Source organism: Nematolebias whitei, chromosome 14, assembly GCF_014905685.2.
Source record: "Nematolebias whitei isolate Nwh7 chromosome 14, NemWhi1, whole genome shotgun sequence".
Taxonomy (NCBI): Eukaryota; Metazoa; Chordata; class Actinopteri; order Cyprinodontiformes; family Rivulidae; genus Nematolebias; species Nematolebias whitei.
Window position 1 is genome coordinate 9208660 of NC_056511.1, and position 16039 is coordinate 9224698.

General features: G+C 41.2%; 2 protein-coding genes across 2 annotated transcripts in view; one reads left to right on the forward strand and one right to left on the reverse strand.

Moving 5' to 3' along the window:
• Nucleotides 1–7513, forward strand: part of LOC119420818 (E3 ubiquitin-protein ligase CBL) — a 20896-nt gene extending 13383 nt beyond the window's left edge. Inside the window, exons 9-13 of the mRNA XM_037688244.1 lie at nt 908–1197; nt 1574–1741; nt 4694–4797; nt 5092–5274; nt 6748–7513. Coding sequence (XP_037544172.1) covers nt 908–1197; nt 1574–1741; nt 4694–4797; nt 5092–5274; nt 6748–7103 — 1101 coding nt within the window. The 3' untranslated portion in view covers nt 7104–7513. The remainder of the gene's footprint in view (nt 1–907; nt 1198–1573; nt 1742–4693; nt 4798–5091; nt 5275–6747) is intronic.
• An 8455-nt stretch (nt 7514–15968) lies between these two features.
• Nucleotides 15969–16039, reverse strand: part of mcama (melanoma cell adhesion molecule a) — an 83953-nt gene continuing 83882 nt past the window's right edge. The window contains exon 16 of the mRNA XM_037688246.1: nt 15969–15990. Within this exon, the coding sequence (XP_037544174.1) occupies nt 15988–15990 (3 nt within the window). The 3' untranslated portion in view covers nt 15969–15987. The remainder of the gene's footprint in view (nt 15991–16039) is intronic.

Here is a 16039-nt window from a genome sequence, read left to right on the forward strand (position 1 = left end):
GTCCAAGTTTTAAACCAGACCTAATGTTTTACTTCCACAATCTGGCTCTTTGGAAGGAAAATATAAAGAGAGATAACTCAATTGTTTGTATATTACTATGGTCATAATTTTTATGGGAACCTCTCAAAATATCAATATGTGCTATAACCCCAATTCTGAAAAAGTTGGGATACTGTGTAAATTATAAATAAAAACAAAATCCAACGATTAGCAAATCTCATAAACCCATATTTTATTAATAACCAAACATAGTAAAACATCAAATGTTTAATCTGGGAAATAGTACAATTTTTTTGGGGGAAAAGTAATTTTAACTTTAATGGCTGCACATCTCTGAAAGTTTGAAACAAGAGCAACAAATAAATAAATGGTGCGAAAAAGAACAGATGGAAGTGAATTTTCAGCTAATTGGGTTAATTGACAACAGGTCGGTAAGAAGACTGGATGTTAAGAGCATTTTAAAAAAGTTGAACCTCTTTGATGTAAAGATGGGCAGAGGTTCACCAAACTTTTTTTTTTGTAACTCAGAAATGAGGATTTCTATAAATGCTAATTGTTTGCCATATGTTACGCACACTGTGTAATCAACTAGCTGCAAGTAGTCTTAAAGAACACATGCATTTTTTTAAAAACGGGCAACAATTTTCCTTTTTATCTGAAGCAAAATGTTCTGCTGTCCATCTGTTGTGTACAGTCAGCTGTTCATATTCAATAAATGTCTACAAATATCAATTAAAAACTGGAGATTTGAATGTGGAAATGAGAAAGATGTAGGGACTGTGCATTTAGCAGCACATTGTTCAGATGTTGCTCCACACGTGCTCTAATTTGGGTAAAGTAAGCAGGAAATGTTGTTTATGTGGCAGCCAGAGTCGAGTCTTCACATCTGTGCTGGTTTACATCCCAGATTGCAGCCACTCACAGGGACAAGCCTCTACCTCCTCCTCCTGGCTTGAGAGAGCTCCCCCCTCCTCCCCCTCCTGAGCGACCCTCCCTCGCAGGCCAGGACTCCAGATTCCAGAGGAGACCTCTGCCCTCCACCCCCGACCAGCCCGCCTGGGCTGACAACTACATGGTCCCACGTCCTGCCACAAAGGCTCCGTCGATTCTGTCCTCCGCCCCTCAGAGCGGTGGCACCAACGGAGAGGCGGCCAAACCTCAAGCCGTGACCAACGCCGTCTACTGCCTGGCTGCGAGGTAGGACCGCTGACATGACGCGTCGCGGGCAAGAAGTGACACAAGAAGACTAAAAACACATAAAGTTCTATTTTGTGGTAACAAAATTTCAGACCAGTGACGTGTTAACTCTAACCGATAAACAGCAACTCTGACTCAGCTGTGAGTCAGAGTTGCTGCCATATCAACATTGATCCAAAACCAGTGATTTTAAAGCAGCACTAAAGTTGTGCACCTTTATATTTCCTTTTAGCCCATTTGGCTTTTTCTACGATTGTAAGATGTAGCAGCAGCATACACAGAGCTTCATATCAGCTTGTACTTTGTTTCATTTTTAAGCACATTGGTGTAAATATCTAAACATTTCAAGCATCCTGTGATGATTTCCTTTGTTCAGGTCTCTGCCATCCTCAGGGGTGTCGAGTGGAGAAAAGCCATCATCAGATTCTGAGGAGAACGAGTACATGAGTCCCACCTCCCTCCCAGTTTCCAGCACCCCCTGGGTCTTATCAGGCTCCCTGGTGCCCCCACCACCAACCCAGACGACCAATCACAATGGCTTCAGGTAAGTGAAAGAATCGGGGCGTCATGGTGCCAGCATTTATACCCAGTTCAAGTCAGTTTGAGTAGACGGTAGTCCCTCGTCCGGACTCTGAAGCGCCACGATAAGTGAAAAACCGCGAAATAGGGATACAGTAGTCCGTTCAAGTGCAGTAAACTTTATATTAAACCTTTAGAAACCCTTTCCACACTCTTGGAATGTTCTAAACTCTTAAACCTACATCATTTTAACAACATATGTTATAAATTTTACTTACTAGCTCTGCAGAACAGCGATGGCTCAGGTTCCGGTCCATCTCTGTTCTGTCCGGACTCGGTTCGTTGCAGATCTATCCTGCAGCAGTGAAGCCCACAAATCAGTCCTCTAAACCTACTAATTTTAACATCATGCAGTACTTATATGTACAGGAGCTACAACATTTTACTTACCAGGCTCTGCAGTACAGGAGCGGCTCGGTTCCGGTCCGACCCGATAGATGAAAAAAAGTCCCGGTACAGCATGACTGAAGCCCACCGCTCCATCCAGCTTGATGTGCGCGTGCTGCTGCCCAAGGTTTAATCCACCACCTCTGGCCCAGTCCAGACGAGCACCGTGCGACCAGAACCTGACTGAACCCTGCAGCCGTCTGTCACCTGCAGCTTCCAGGATCCGGGTCGCAATGATTCTGGATCAGCTGCAGCCCAGCTGCTCAGCTGTGAAGATACAACTCAAAAGACGAGTTCAGCTTCAGAATTATTTGTGACTTTCCTGCCAGTCCTGTGAGCAACAGAACTTACAGAACTTCTGACTTTGTTGCAAAACTCTACCTCCATTTGCAGCAAGAAGCGGTTGAAAGAGCAGTGTTGACTTCTGGGAAGTGAACTGATGACTTCTGGGTAATGTAGTTCTTAATGAAAGAAAACTACAAAATGGCAGCACTTTTTTTTTTTTTTTGTAAAATATTATGTACATGTACAGTACTTTAAAAAAATGCAATCGAGCGAGTCCATGAAAAACGAACCGCGAAGTAGCAACGGACTACTGGATACAGCTAATTTATCAGGAAAGTAATTTCGGCTGTACAGAAGTGTGAACAAGTCCATTCAAACAAATATGTAGGAAATGTCCCTCCCATATTTTTTGTTGCCTTTTTTTTTTTTTATTATTATTATTTTTTTTTTTTATCTTTTTCCTCTTTGGACATTAATTTCTAGACCTACATGCAAGTTTAAATAGGTTATTTCTGATTGGACAGCAGAAATGATTACAGCAAATACACAAACAAATTCTTACAAAATATTACTTTATCCCTCAGGCTACGTTCACACTGCAGGTCGTAATGCTTAATTAATTTATTCATTTTTTGTTCAGATTTGATTAGATTATTTTTATGCGTGGTCGTTCACACTGGAGTCTGATGGAGGTTGCGTTTAAATTCTAATGTGAACCCTGAAGCAACCCGCATGTGCAGATGAAGACCTGGCATCACACAGCACGCTGTGTTTACAGAAGTAAATATTAATGCTACACGTTAGCATGCGTGTGTCGATTCTGAAGTGGTTTTCCCATCAGAAACGATCCAACATGATTGTTTGGTCCAGTGTTTACATTTGATCTTTCCGCTCCCTGCCTACTCTGGTGCAGAATTGCTCTTCTGAAACGACGTACGAAACCAACAGTGGTGTCATATGTTGATCGTCAGTCATCCAACATATGACAATTAAAAAAAAGACGAAGCATCTAGACTTCTGTTCCGCAGCTGAAGACGAGCAGAGCGCTAAACTTTAAACTGTGACGAGCGACATGATGGTTCAGACGAGAAACATCAGATATGCATCAGATTTAATACCACATTTGGAAAAGTCAAGTCTCACTGTCAGACAAATAAAATAAAAATATGAGTCAGATAAAGGGAAAAAGATCAGGTTTGGTCACTTTTACCTGCAGTGTGAACGTAGCCTAGTCACAAACTGATTTAATTCAGTGTTTCCCCTACCATTATACAAGCAGTGCACCCCGCCTACTGAACCGAACACACGTGCACGCCCCTTCGACAACTAACGGCACTGACGTAGCACTAAGCTAGCAGCGTGCGCTAGCTAAAAAGCTACAAAGGTAGCGCACCATTGCCCTCATGCTGAGCTGTTTAACCCCACCCCGTGCACAAACACTGTCGGTGCAAACAACGCGCAACACGGACGTGTCTCGGTCACCACTCTCTCCACCCCCGTTCGACAAAGGGAAACACTGTAATTACATTTAAAACGGTTGCCAAAAATACTTTGACACGGCTGGTGACATTACTGCCGTATGAAAGGTCTGTCAGCACGGTGAGGTTTGTTTGAAGCTTGCTTCGACCTGACGAGCCTTTTCAACAACTACGATCATTAGAAACTGTAAATGTGTTGGTGAACTTGCAGCGCTGAACTCTTCTGCAGCAGCAGGAATAGAAGTAACACAAAAACTGTTGCTGCTTTTAAGAAATGCATTCACAATATGTACAAATCCAGCAACGTTCAGTCGGCTCATCTGGACGTTTATTTTTGTTTGTGTGTTTGCCATTTTATTCACAATATATCATTATTATTATTTTTTAATAGACCAGACATTTTTTGTTTTGTTTGTTTTTGTTGTGGGGGGTGGGGTGTAAAAATTATGATTCCCAGCTATGGAACCTGTTCCTTCCTGGAACAAGTGAACAGCTGACGTAAACATTATCAGTAATTATTAACAGAGGAAATGATTGTGAGAAGGAACAGGATGTTGGATATTCAAATTTTTAATGTTCCAGATGAGATTATCATTGAAGATGGAAATATTTTGACTGCAAAACACATTTTGGACCCTCACTGACAAGATACTGTAAATTTACTAATTATATTTTTAGTGTCCACTAGGGGGCTCCACAGCCTCCCCTTTCCTTATACTTTTTTCATTTGTTGCTTCATTTTTTAAATATTTTTTTTCCTCTGGTAGTGAGGACGACGACTTGGACTCAGAAGACCCTCAAGTGTACGAATCCATGTTTAACATCCAGAGTCAGGCCGGCTCCTGCGAGACGACGCAGACCTGCGACCTCGGTAACTCTCCTCAGTTCACGCTCACAAGCTTTATAGAAATATTTATTCTTCAGGTTTTGCTGAAGTCCTATAACTCACGTTTTCAAATCAGTAATTTGTCATAATGATAATTAAAATAGAGCCAAGTTTTAAACACTAATTACCTTTTGTGTTTATTTGTTTTCTAATGTAAAATCAAATGTATTTCCTGAAATCATAAAAGAATCCGAGGAAACTTAGTTTGAACAAATGTTTTCTTTCACTTCATCCATGTTGTTTTGTTTACTGGCATCATGTTGTGATGTTGCTTTGCAGAGCACCCTCAGCATCCAGCTGTGGGTCCCCAGGAGAAGGAGGACATGGGTGTGGAGGATGTTTATGGGTATGACTGCCCACGGCCGGTCGTCCCTCCTGCCCCCACCAGAAGAAACTTGTCTGACATCAGCTGTCCCATCGCAGCCTTCAACTCGCTCAGCATAGATGCTTCAGTAGAAGCTGGTCAGTATTTTTATTTTATGGGGGGGATGGCGTCCCTCAAATTTTCAAATGTTCACAACTGAAGCAACAGGACTGTGGTCTCTCTGTGACTCCCACAAAGAAGTTGTGAACTCCACAAGTGTTGCACAACATTGGGGAGACTCCCTCATGAACGCAGTGGTCCCTCGCTACTTCATGGTTCGTTTATCGCTGATTTTCAAAGTAAGATTGGACATGACACAATTGGCTGATTGATGGATGAGCCATGGGTTATTTAAAATAAATTATTTTAAATGATTTTGCACCATGTGTGCAGCCCAAAAGTGCAAGAGAAAGCTTATGCAGCTGATCAGCTGATCTCCTTCTCTGCCACGCACACATTTCTCCTCTGCATCGGTTTCGCTGTCCAAATGCACCGATCGACTTTGGTCTTCCAACTTAAAATTCAAAGTACGTCACATCGTAAAAATCACAATAATCGCAATATAAAAGCATTAAAATGTATTTGTAATTATTTTGGAACTTCTTTGTTCACTTGTTGTTTCAGTGTAATTGATCAAGAAGTTAATTTCTGCTTCGTGCTGCAGAGCTGAAGCTGTGCGACATCCCTTTCGTGTCCTGCTGCACTTCTCTACAATTTAAATTTAAATGCAATATTTTAAATAAACGATGCTGCATGAACTGTTTATTTAAAATGTTACAGTATTTAAATTTAAATTGTTTATTTAAGCAGGGAGATTGGGAGTAACAGGTGATGAGTGTGATTACAGCCTGGCACACGTCATGATAAAGTTGACTCAGCTTGAACTACTGTATCCATACTTGATAGTTTTTCACTTATCGCGGGTGGGCATGGTCCCTAACACCCGCAATAAACGATGGACTACTATAGTTCCTTGATTGGTGAAAAACCGCGCTGTAGGAACGCTATATTTTAGTATTTATATATATTTTAAGGCTTTATAAACACTTCCCACACTCTTGCAATGTTCTAAACTCTTAAACCTACATCATTTGACAACATAAGTATATGTACTGTACAGTACTGCAAAATTTTACTCACCAGCTCTGCAGAACAGCAGCTCGGATCCAGTCGGGCTCGGTTCTGGTTCTGCAGACCTGCCCTGCAGTGACGAAGCCCACCGCCCCGTCCAGGTTCATGTGCACTTGGATTATTGAGCTTCAGGATTATTTGCGTCTTTCCTGCCAGTTCTGTGAGCTTCATAGACAGATTGTTACTTCTGACTTTACGTTGCAAAACTTACCCTCCTTTTCAACAGAAAGCAGCAGCCGTAAGCACTGTTGGCTTCTGGGTAGTGTAGTTCTTTTGACTGGCATTACAGTCAAAGCTTATTGAAAGAAAACTACAAAATGGCGGCACCTGTCCAAAGTATATATTGTTTAACTGTGCAACAATTTCTCACCCAGTGAAATACCACCGTAACTGACTGTCTTCTTGCCTGTGCCCACCCCCCCCCCCTCAAACTACCCCAGGTACGTTTGCAGCTGCTGTTGAACTAGAACGTCCCCCCAGACCTCTCCCTCGCCGAGCCAACTCTGACCGACGGCCTCGACCAGTCAACCGTGACTTGTCCGCGCCGTTGCCAGAGCTCCCCGGTCCCTCCTCTGCCTCTCCCCCGCCTCTTCCTCCCCCCGCTCCTCCTCCTGCTGCTGCTGCCGGCTCTGGAAGCTTGGCTCTGAACGGGGAGATCGAATGCCTGATGTCCCAGGGCTACTCCATCCAGGACATCCAGAAAGCCCTGATGATCGCTCAGAACAACCTGGAAACGGCCAAGAACATCCTGCGCGAGTTCGTCTCCATTCCCTCTGCGGCGCACATCGCCACATAGTCACTCCAGTCTCGCTCGTCCTCCGTGTCCCCCGTCTCTTGTCTCTGCTCTGTGCCATCATCATGGACAGCATTTACCAAGCACTTTCCTGCAGGGCCACCAGAGGGACTTACTCCGAAAGAAATCAAATCTGAAGACGGCATCCAAAGTCAATTGTAATCAACTGCGTCAGGTATTTGTTTCTCTAAAAAAAAAAAAGTTTTTGTGTGAAAACAGATTATTTAGATTTTGTTGGAGAAGTGAAGCCTCAAAAAGACTTTCAGCCCCAACTTGGAGATGTAAGGCTTCGACTAGTACCAGGATACATGGAAAATGAAAGCCTGTAAACTGAAGCCAAGTTTTTCACCCTGCTGCACTAAGCTGGGGCTTAACAAGAGCTGTGGCAGACCCCCCCCCCTCCACCACCCCCCACCCCAAAGTACTGTCTTTAAGTGCATTCTCTCATTAAGCTACGTTGACTGTTCAGCAGAGGAGCCCTGCAGGTCGCTGCTGCTGCTGCGGCTCTTCGGTTTGGTGCTTCATGGGCTTCTTTGCAAATCGTGGCGTGGCCGTTCGGTGGAAGTGTTAGCCAGTAGCTCTGTGGCGTGCGTGTTCGTGCCGATGAATGTGAGCGCTCCGTCGCAGCGGGCTTCGTGTCCCTCGATGGTATCTGACGAGTCGAGCTCAACTCCGTTCTCCTGGTTCAACATTGTGCTTGAAATAATTCTAATGAAGTACTCTCATAACGTGTTCACGTGCAGTACTAACGGCTCTTTTCTCATCGTTTTAATTTCTTGGTCTAGTCAAAATAATAATAATCAGGAAGGCAAACCTGGAAACGCACAAAGTCTCAATCTATTAATCGATTTTTCTTTTGAAGTTTCGTCTCGACTCAGCCGTGCATGCTGGGAAAAATCCAGGGAAAGCCACGGCTCCGTCACGGGACGGTTCTGACTTTGAGTTGATCGTGACGCAGCGTTGCCAGATTCCTCCAGCACTCAGGGCTAAACACTCCAAATCCAGGTCCTCGCATTAGGTCGTTCTGCCCACGTACTCTGCACGTCTCGTTAGGAAAACAAAGACGGAGGATCAGAAGCACTCGGCGTTTACATTCACCCCCGCAGTGAGCTTTGTCATTGTCCTCCCAGAATTCATTTTTACACTTGTGTTTCTCTGTTCGGTTGATTTTAGACACTTCCTGTCCCAGATTAACACGAGACTCCTGCCCCGCCCTCTGCCTGACCCAGACTAATCTACCTCACTTTCCCCAAACCACCCAACACTAGAACCAACAGGAAGCCAATATCGACCCCCTCAAACTGGAGCTGCAACAAAACCAACCAAATCTGTCGGATGCACGGCGTGCCGGCCTCAAAAACGAAACCCAACGTTCCAAAATGGCGTCGCAGCGTCGACACCGAGCCACGTAGCTCGGTGTTGCTCCGCGCAGCAGATCAGGGAGGCTGACGAGAGGATCAGAAAGCACAAACGGGGTGAAGAGGTTTGTCAGGTGGACTCAGGTACTCGGCAACACAACAGCTTAGGTGGAATTAACGGATTCTGATGATGAAACACTCCCTCTGTCATGCCTGAAGCTTTTATTTTTTTAAAGTTTGTATTAGACTCTAATAAACTCTAATAATTAGAGTTTATATGAGCACTATTTCTGCTGTCGTTCGAGTCCTGTTTGCTTCCTTGAGCTCAGTTCGTTCCTGAGAGCTCGCGCTCTGGGTGGTGGTGTGTTGAGCTGCAACATGTCACGGTTTGGACCAGTTCAATTCACAATGACCAGATCTGACCATTTGGAGACATTTGAAGACGTGAATGTGAAAATAGTTTAAGTATTGGGTTTACGTAACAAAGCATTCCAACATGTTGGTGTTTTAAACTTGAAGTCTTTTTTCCAGGTCAGATTTGAGTTTTCAGTGAAGTTTCTGGACAAGCTTCGGTGTTCGTCTACCTAAAAAAATGTTTTCTGCTCGATTCGTAGAAATATTTTCAGACACTCGCATCAAATTTGGTCAAAAAGGTTGTTTTTTTTTTATTCAAAGGTTTAAAAATGTGTTATTTTATTGGTTGCATTTATTCAAAAATGATCAGATTAATTCCAATTATTTTTGACGAGCATTAAGTCAAGAAATCTCACAACCTCTTTATGAAAATACTGTTATGGAGTTTGTAAAAGATAAATCTTCCCTCCCTTCTTTGCGTTTTGGTTCTTGACCTCTAGAGAGTTGTGTATTAAATGACCTGCCGAGGCTCATCAACCATTTTACATCAAACTGGGCATTAATTCACATAACTGGCAACTGTTTGTTTGATAAAATGTAAAACCAACTTTAAACCTTTTAACTAAAACCCTAAATTTCTATAAAGTGTCCAATAAATTTGCAGCTACAGCACCGCCCCCTGCTGGTAAGTTGATAGAATGCAGTAATTGAAAAATGATAAAATAAAAGACTATTATAATCAGAATTTCATTCCAAATCGTTGCTGTTCTCCTTGAGAGGAAGTTTAATAGTTGCTGAAAAAGATCACTGAACATCTGATCTGATGTCCATCACACATTTAATGTTGGAAAATGATTTGCAGAAGTGTTTCTCAAGCAAAACCAAACTGATTGCAGCCTCGTCTCCACCCACAGATGTAAGCAGAGGGTGGTTAAAGTGTCCTTTATAAAAAGAACTATTATTATTTTTCCTTTCTAAAGTAAAAATTATACAAATCTTTCACAATTTCCTCTTAAGTCCATCCTGCCCAGCAGCAGAATTCAGTTGGACAAGTCGACTGGGAGACTTTATTTTCTGTCTATGTCTTTATGATTGTGTGGAGACAAAAACAAAACATGCCTTGATTTATTTAAACACTTTAAAACAAACTGTCGTAAGTTAAAATTGAAAAAAGTGCTTTTCGTCGGACTGAAAACAGCTCCGAGTTGTTTTAAAATCTGTCCTGCAGCATTTAATCGCCCCAAACGGAAACCATTTCCGTCTGCTCCTTCTGTCCCTCTAACCTCGAACAGCTGCACTGTGAAGGCGTGCACGTGCGAACGCTTCAGTCCGTTCGTGCACGCCAGTCGTCTGTGATCTCGGCTGATTCCTCACGTGCGGCGTTAACTGGCCTTTTCTGACAGGACTTGCCTACTAAAACGTCTTTGCTTTGTTTTTGCCTGTGTAGATATGATTTTATTTATTGTCTTTAATATCCTCTGCATTCATTGTGCTGCCATGTTTTCATGCCTAAGCCATTAAGATTTGTAATTAAACTGTATTTTCTTTAGCGTTTGGTCTTTGTGGTTTTATTTATATTCAGAATGAGCTGCTTCTCAGTAAGCTTTACCAAATGTCTTCCACATCTTGGATGCATTACTTGGTCTTTTCTAACCATTTGCATCAACCTGTTTGATTAATTTAATATTTGTGCATTTCCAAATTATCTGATGAATCCAAATCCAATATTCTCCATCAGCTCTGAAAGAAAAGCATCTGTTAAAGACGTTAGCGGCCAGCCGTCTCCCAGTGATTACAGGCAGGAAGACAAATCGTCCACCTGCTTTTCCAGTCCGGGGCTGATGGTTAACAGGTGCTTTAAGTCTTTTTTTGGAGAAACGCATGAATGAAAAGTTCACGTTTTGCAGCTCCGTCGTTAAATGTTTCCTGCGTGGCTTCCATGGGCAGTGGGTCAGCTGTGCGACGTGACAAAAGACAGATGGGTTCTGCAGTTTTAGACAAGGACCGACTTGTCTCACGAGCAGCCGAAGTTCATCAGGTTTCACTGCAGGTGGGCTCAGAACACCAGGCTCAAACAAGCGAGGAGTGTTTAAGGCAGGGCTATTCAACTAAACTGCTCAGGGGGGGCCACAGTTTCTGAAAGCCAACAGCTCGGGGGCTGGACATCCAGCGATTAGTCATTATATATGTAAATAAAGTTTTACATCTGTTGCCTTTAAAATTTAGTTTGTTGCATTGAATCATGAATTCAATAAACAGAACCCCCCCAAAATATATATTTTTCTAAAGTGGGCCGGATTGAAGTCACCCGCGGGCCGGAAATGGCCCGGGGGCCGGCAGTTGAATAGGCCTGGTTTAAAGGTAAAGTGAGGATGGTGAGGTCGATCACGTCTGAGCTGTTATTTGCTGAAAACAAAACCCAAATAATTTTAGACGAAGATCAACTAATGTTGAGAAATGATGTTCGGATCAAATCAATATTATCTAAAAGATTGATTCAAATCCATATTCATGATTATTTTGATAACAGATTGTGTTGCCTCCAAATGGCTAATAGTACAAAGATCTTGTGCAACATGTTGTAGATCAGGCTCAGCTACCACCATGCCCAACTTTAGGTCAACATCTGTAAAATAGTAGGTTATAGCCATTTGAGCTGTGGGAGCCATCTTGAATGAGGCAAACTCGAGCCTCATTTGAAGATGACTTTTTGAGTTTCGTTCAAATAAAAAGTTCATCCAGTGCGTCATGAGATGTTTTGGTAACGGGCGTGACGGCAGGCTGTAATAAAAACTACAAAAAGCAGAAGAGTAGACATTTCTATTACTGAAATCCAGACTTTGGAAATATAATGTAATAATGTATAATGTCACAAAAAAGGGAAAGACTCGAGTGTTTTAAAAAAAAGTTCTGTGACAAAACATTTTCTGACTTGACTGTTGATGTGAGGTTCTGGTCTCAACCCACTGCACACAGCTGCTAAATGTTGCTCTTCAGAAACGACCGTCCTGACTCCAACTGTCCACCCACAGGCTCTTAACTTCTGTCAAAGTAAACTTGTTTCTAGAATCCAAAAACTGTACCCGGGCTTGTGAGGAAAAACAGATGAAAAGAACTGCGGCGTTATAACGTAACACTTGGAGCAGAAAAATAATACGAATAGCATTTCCTGCAAAAATGCAGTGTGAACGCTTATTGCTGAAAGTAGCAATTAACATGCTTAAAAAAGTAGCTAAAAAATGTAGAACAAATTTAAATAAGCAGAAGAACATATGTTTGTCCAATTAGGCTGAAAGAAGCAGAAATGAGCCCAAAGAAGTAGAAATTACCTGAAAAAAAAAAGGCTGAAATTAGAAAATCAAACTTAATAGTTTAAAAAAAAAGCAGAAAAAAAGCTTAAATTACCAGAAGGAAAAGGAGAGAGCACACATTTGCTGAATTACACTGAAAAAAGTTGAAATTAATGCAAAAAAAGGGTGGAATGCGCTGAAAAAGCTAAAATTAGCATAACAGCTAAATAGTAGCTGAAATAACTGAAACTAGCAGAAATAAGATGAAAGGAGCATAATAAGCTAAAATTAGTATCAATAATTTAAGCTGAAAGTAGCAGAAATTACCACAAAAAAACTTGGAATTTATCTGAAAACAGCTGAAAGTTGCTGAAAAAGGCTAAAAAGGTAGCAGAAAGGGTAGAATAAACTTAAATTTGCAGAAGAAGAAAGCACGTTTGCTCATTTAGGCTGAAAAAAGCAGAAAAGAGCACAAAAAAGTTGAAATTATCTTAAAAAAGCTGAAATTGGGGAGAAAAAAAACCTGATGAAAAGTAGCTAAAAAGGCAGAAAGAAGCTGAAATTACAAGACGGAAGTGGAGCGAGCACATTGTTGCTGAATTATGCTGAAAAAAATTGTAGAATGAGAAAAATGCTGAGAAATATAGAAGAAAAATGGATCACAAGAGATTGAATGCTTCATATTCACAAAGTTGCTATACAACTAAGTGTGTGTGTGTGTATATATATATATATATACATATATACACATATATATACATATATACACATATATATAATATAAATATAATCTATATATATATAATATATATATACACAAACAAGAGTACTGTCACCACCTGGAGTTTTGCAGGGTTTGCACCAAGCGACCGGAGGCCAGCTGATTTGTTTTGCAGCTATAAATTCTTTGCAGATGTGCGCTGTGTTTTCTGTCCTGGCTCCCTCCGACGTGAGAAACCTGAGCTACTGTCGGAGCGGTTTCCAGATCGTGCCGACAGCCGTTTGGAGGTTTGCTCTCCTGTGTCTGCCTCCTCCAACACCGAACGCCGCTGAGGCCCAGGGGCCACGGACTCTCGTACCTTTTGCAAAAACAGTTTGAGAACAAAACTTGAACAAAACTTTTATTTGGCATTATTTTTTTTTTTTGCAAACCCCCAACAAATAATAAAATAATAAAAAATAACATCAAAGAACCACATGTACAGTACATATTTACAAACATTTAGAAAAAAAGAAAAAAGGCGTAATAGTAAAAGTCCGTTTCAAACTTAAGTTTATCATCGCTGAAACAAATAAGTCCATAAAATCAAACGAGGACGTCGGACTTCAAGACGAGGTGCAGATTCATGGGTCCAAACAGAAATCTTCCCTCTGACCGTGATGTCACTTCCTGTCCACACACCGATTATCAGCGGGAAAATATATAAAATATATACACTCAAAAAGGAACAAAAACAAAATGTTTTGCTACTTTGATAACTTTGCAAGTCGTTAGGGCAGTGTAGCACTTTCAGACCAAAAAACAAACTTCACAATAAAAAAACAGTGAGAATTACTTACAAGTCAGGCCTTTAAAGGAGCCCAGCAGTGTTTTTGTATGTTTTCTTTGCATGTTTTAGATTAAGCCCAGCTTGTGGTTCATCCACCATAACTACATCTGACTCAGAGCTGAACAATCGCTTTATTGAAACATGACTCTCTGACCGTTCCTGGAAAACCCAGAAGGTCACTGAATAAACTTCTTGCCTGTCGGCCCTCAAAAAAAAAAAAAAAACCCAGAAGAGTCTTAACTTATTTTCTAAAGACATGAACCAGCGTGTGTGTTCACGCAGGCATGTGAAATGAGAATAAGCTCAAACAAACTATTGAACCGGTTTACGACGCTTGTACATTAATTCTGATGTTCTTTTTAACGAAGACGTCCTTTATTCGTTCAACCTTTATTTATACAGGTTAATGAATCAAGAACGTCTTCGTTACAAAGAACAGAATTAATGTACAATATCCAACGTAAATGGGTTTAATAGTTTGTTGATGGTTCTAGCAACCCACTTTAGAAAATTAAATAACTTTAGATTGCTTTTTTTTTATTTATTCTTGTCTGAGTCAGATCTGTTTGACCACTCAGAAGGGATAAAAAAGTGGAAACATTCTTTGAAAAAAAAAAAAAGTAAAATTTCTAAAATAAACCAGAGGACTCTGCTCCTGAACCGGACTGAATTTGTTTAGTTTTATTTTTTAATCATTCTTCTTTCTGAGAGTTGTGGGTGCACTTTTGCTTTTCCAAGTACAAAAAAAAAAAGCAATATTTTGGTTGAGCGTGCAGAACTTGTTTTAGTCCTTCACAATAAGAGTCTCTCTCACACATCAAGAGTGTTAACTTCTAAATATGTGTACATGTTTGCAGGTTTGGGCTGCAGGATCCGTTTTCCTGAAGAACATTAATATAAGTTAATGTCTGAAGCTTCAGACGTTAAGATCTTTGAGGTTATCGTTCAGTGTTTATCTTTCAGTCTCTTATTCTGAAGAACTGAAACAAGTTTTTAGTTTTGCTGCAGTGGGAGTAATAAACCACAACTTGGACTGGTTCAAATTAAATACTGTGTGCTATTAACCTAGTAAAAGTACACTCATAAACTTCAGATACAATAAGTATATATAACAGAACAAATACAGTCAGGTTCAGTAACACAGTGGGGTTCACTTCCTTCAGTTTAGTCTTAAAAGACAACATTTTTCCCCAACATGACCTTTTTCAATTAATAACATCCAGACTTTTCCTGTTAAAAACACTCACTTTGTTTTTGTAAATATTTGCACTTTTTACTGTCAGTAAATTTTCAACTCCTGTGTTTTTCCTCCTGAATGGACCCGATACAGTGCACAAACTTTTTTTTTTGTTGACAAACGAAACCCTAAATGCGACGGCGTTAAAGTAATCAGCCAGCACAGTGATCATTGTGTCGATTTTATCGTGATAAATTGTCAAACATGCAAAAACACTGGGACGCCTCTTCGGGCAGGAACCTCTCAGTGACAACACAAAATAAACAGATTTAAGACAAACAAATTCAGTGTACGATGTCAAAAACCAGGCACGGCAGATTTCTAACCCTGACCCGTCGGCCTCAGTAACAGTCCGAGGTTTCCTCCTGCAGGTCCCTGAACTACACGTATTTACAAACAGTACAAGAACTCGACAGCAGTTTGAACAGAAGGCGTCTCTTTTTCTACTTGGAACAACTGATTATCCTGCAGGTTCACTTCAGTGACTCCAAACACTCAAACATGGTATTGACTCGGGGGCAAAAAAACTCCCATCTGGTTCAATTTAAGACCAGTTTCTACAAATGTTGGCAAAAAAAGTTTAAACATACACGCTGTCAAATCTCTCGGAACAAGCATTTGGTCTCCGACATCACATCCTGTCTCGGTTCTCACCTGGACGTATGAGCAACAAACACGAAGCAGACGCTGCCGTGAAATGAAAATCTGAGTGCCAAAAATGTCTTAAATAGCAAAAAATATATATAATATATACACTTCCATAAAAAAAAAAAATGATGCAGATCATACAAACACTAAACAACAGCTGAACGCAGCTGGAAACTAGATGAGAAACTGAACGTTGAAGCAAACATTCAAGAAAATACACATCTGTACGGACATATACGTGTGTGTTTGTGTGTGTGCGTCTTGAAAAACAACGGATGAATACTGCTGAGATCAAAGCATGATGTGGAGGAACGTCCAGACTGTGAGGAGGTGGTGGTCAGCAGGTCTCAGGTCAGTGCGAGCGTCCTCGGCCTCCTCAGCGCCGACAGACTGACTGCTGCTGCAGGCGACCGGCTGTCTGCTGCACGCCGCTGCTCAACCATCAGGGTTTTACTGCGAGGACAGAGGAGGACGTTAAAGCTTGTTTGTTGAATATTTGGTT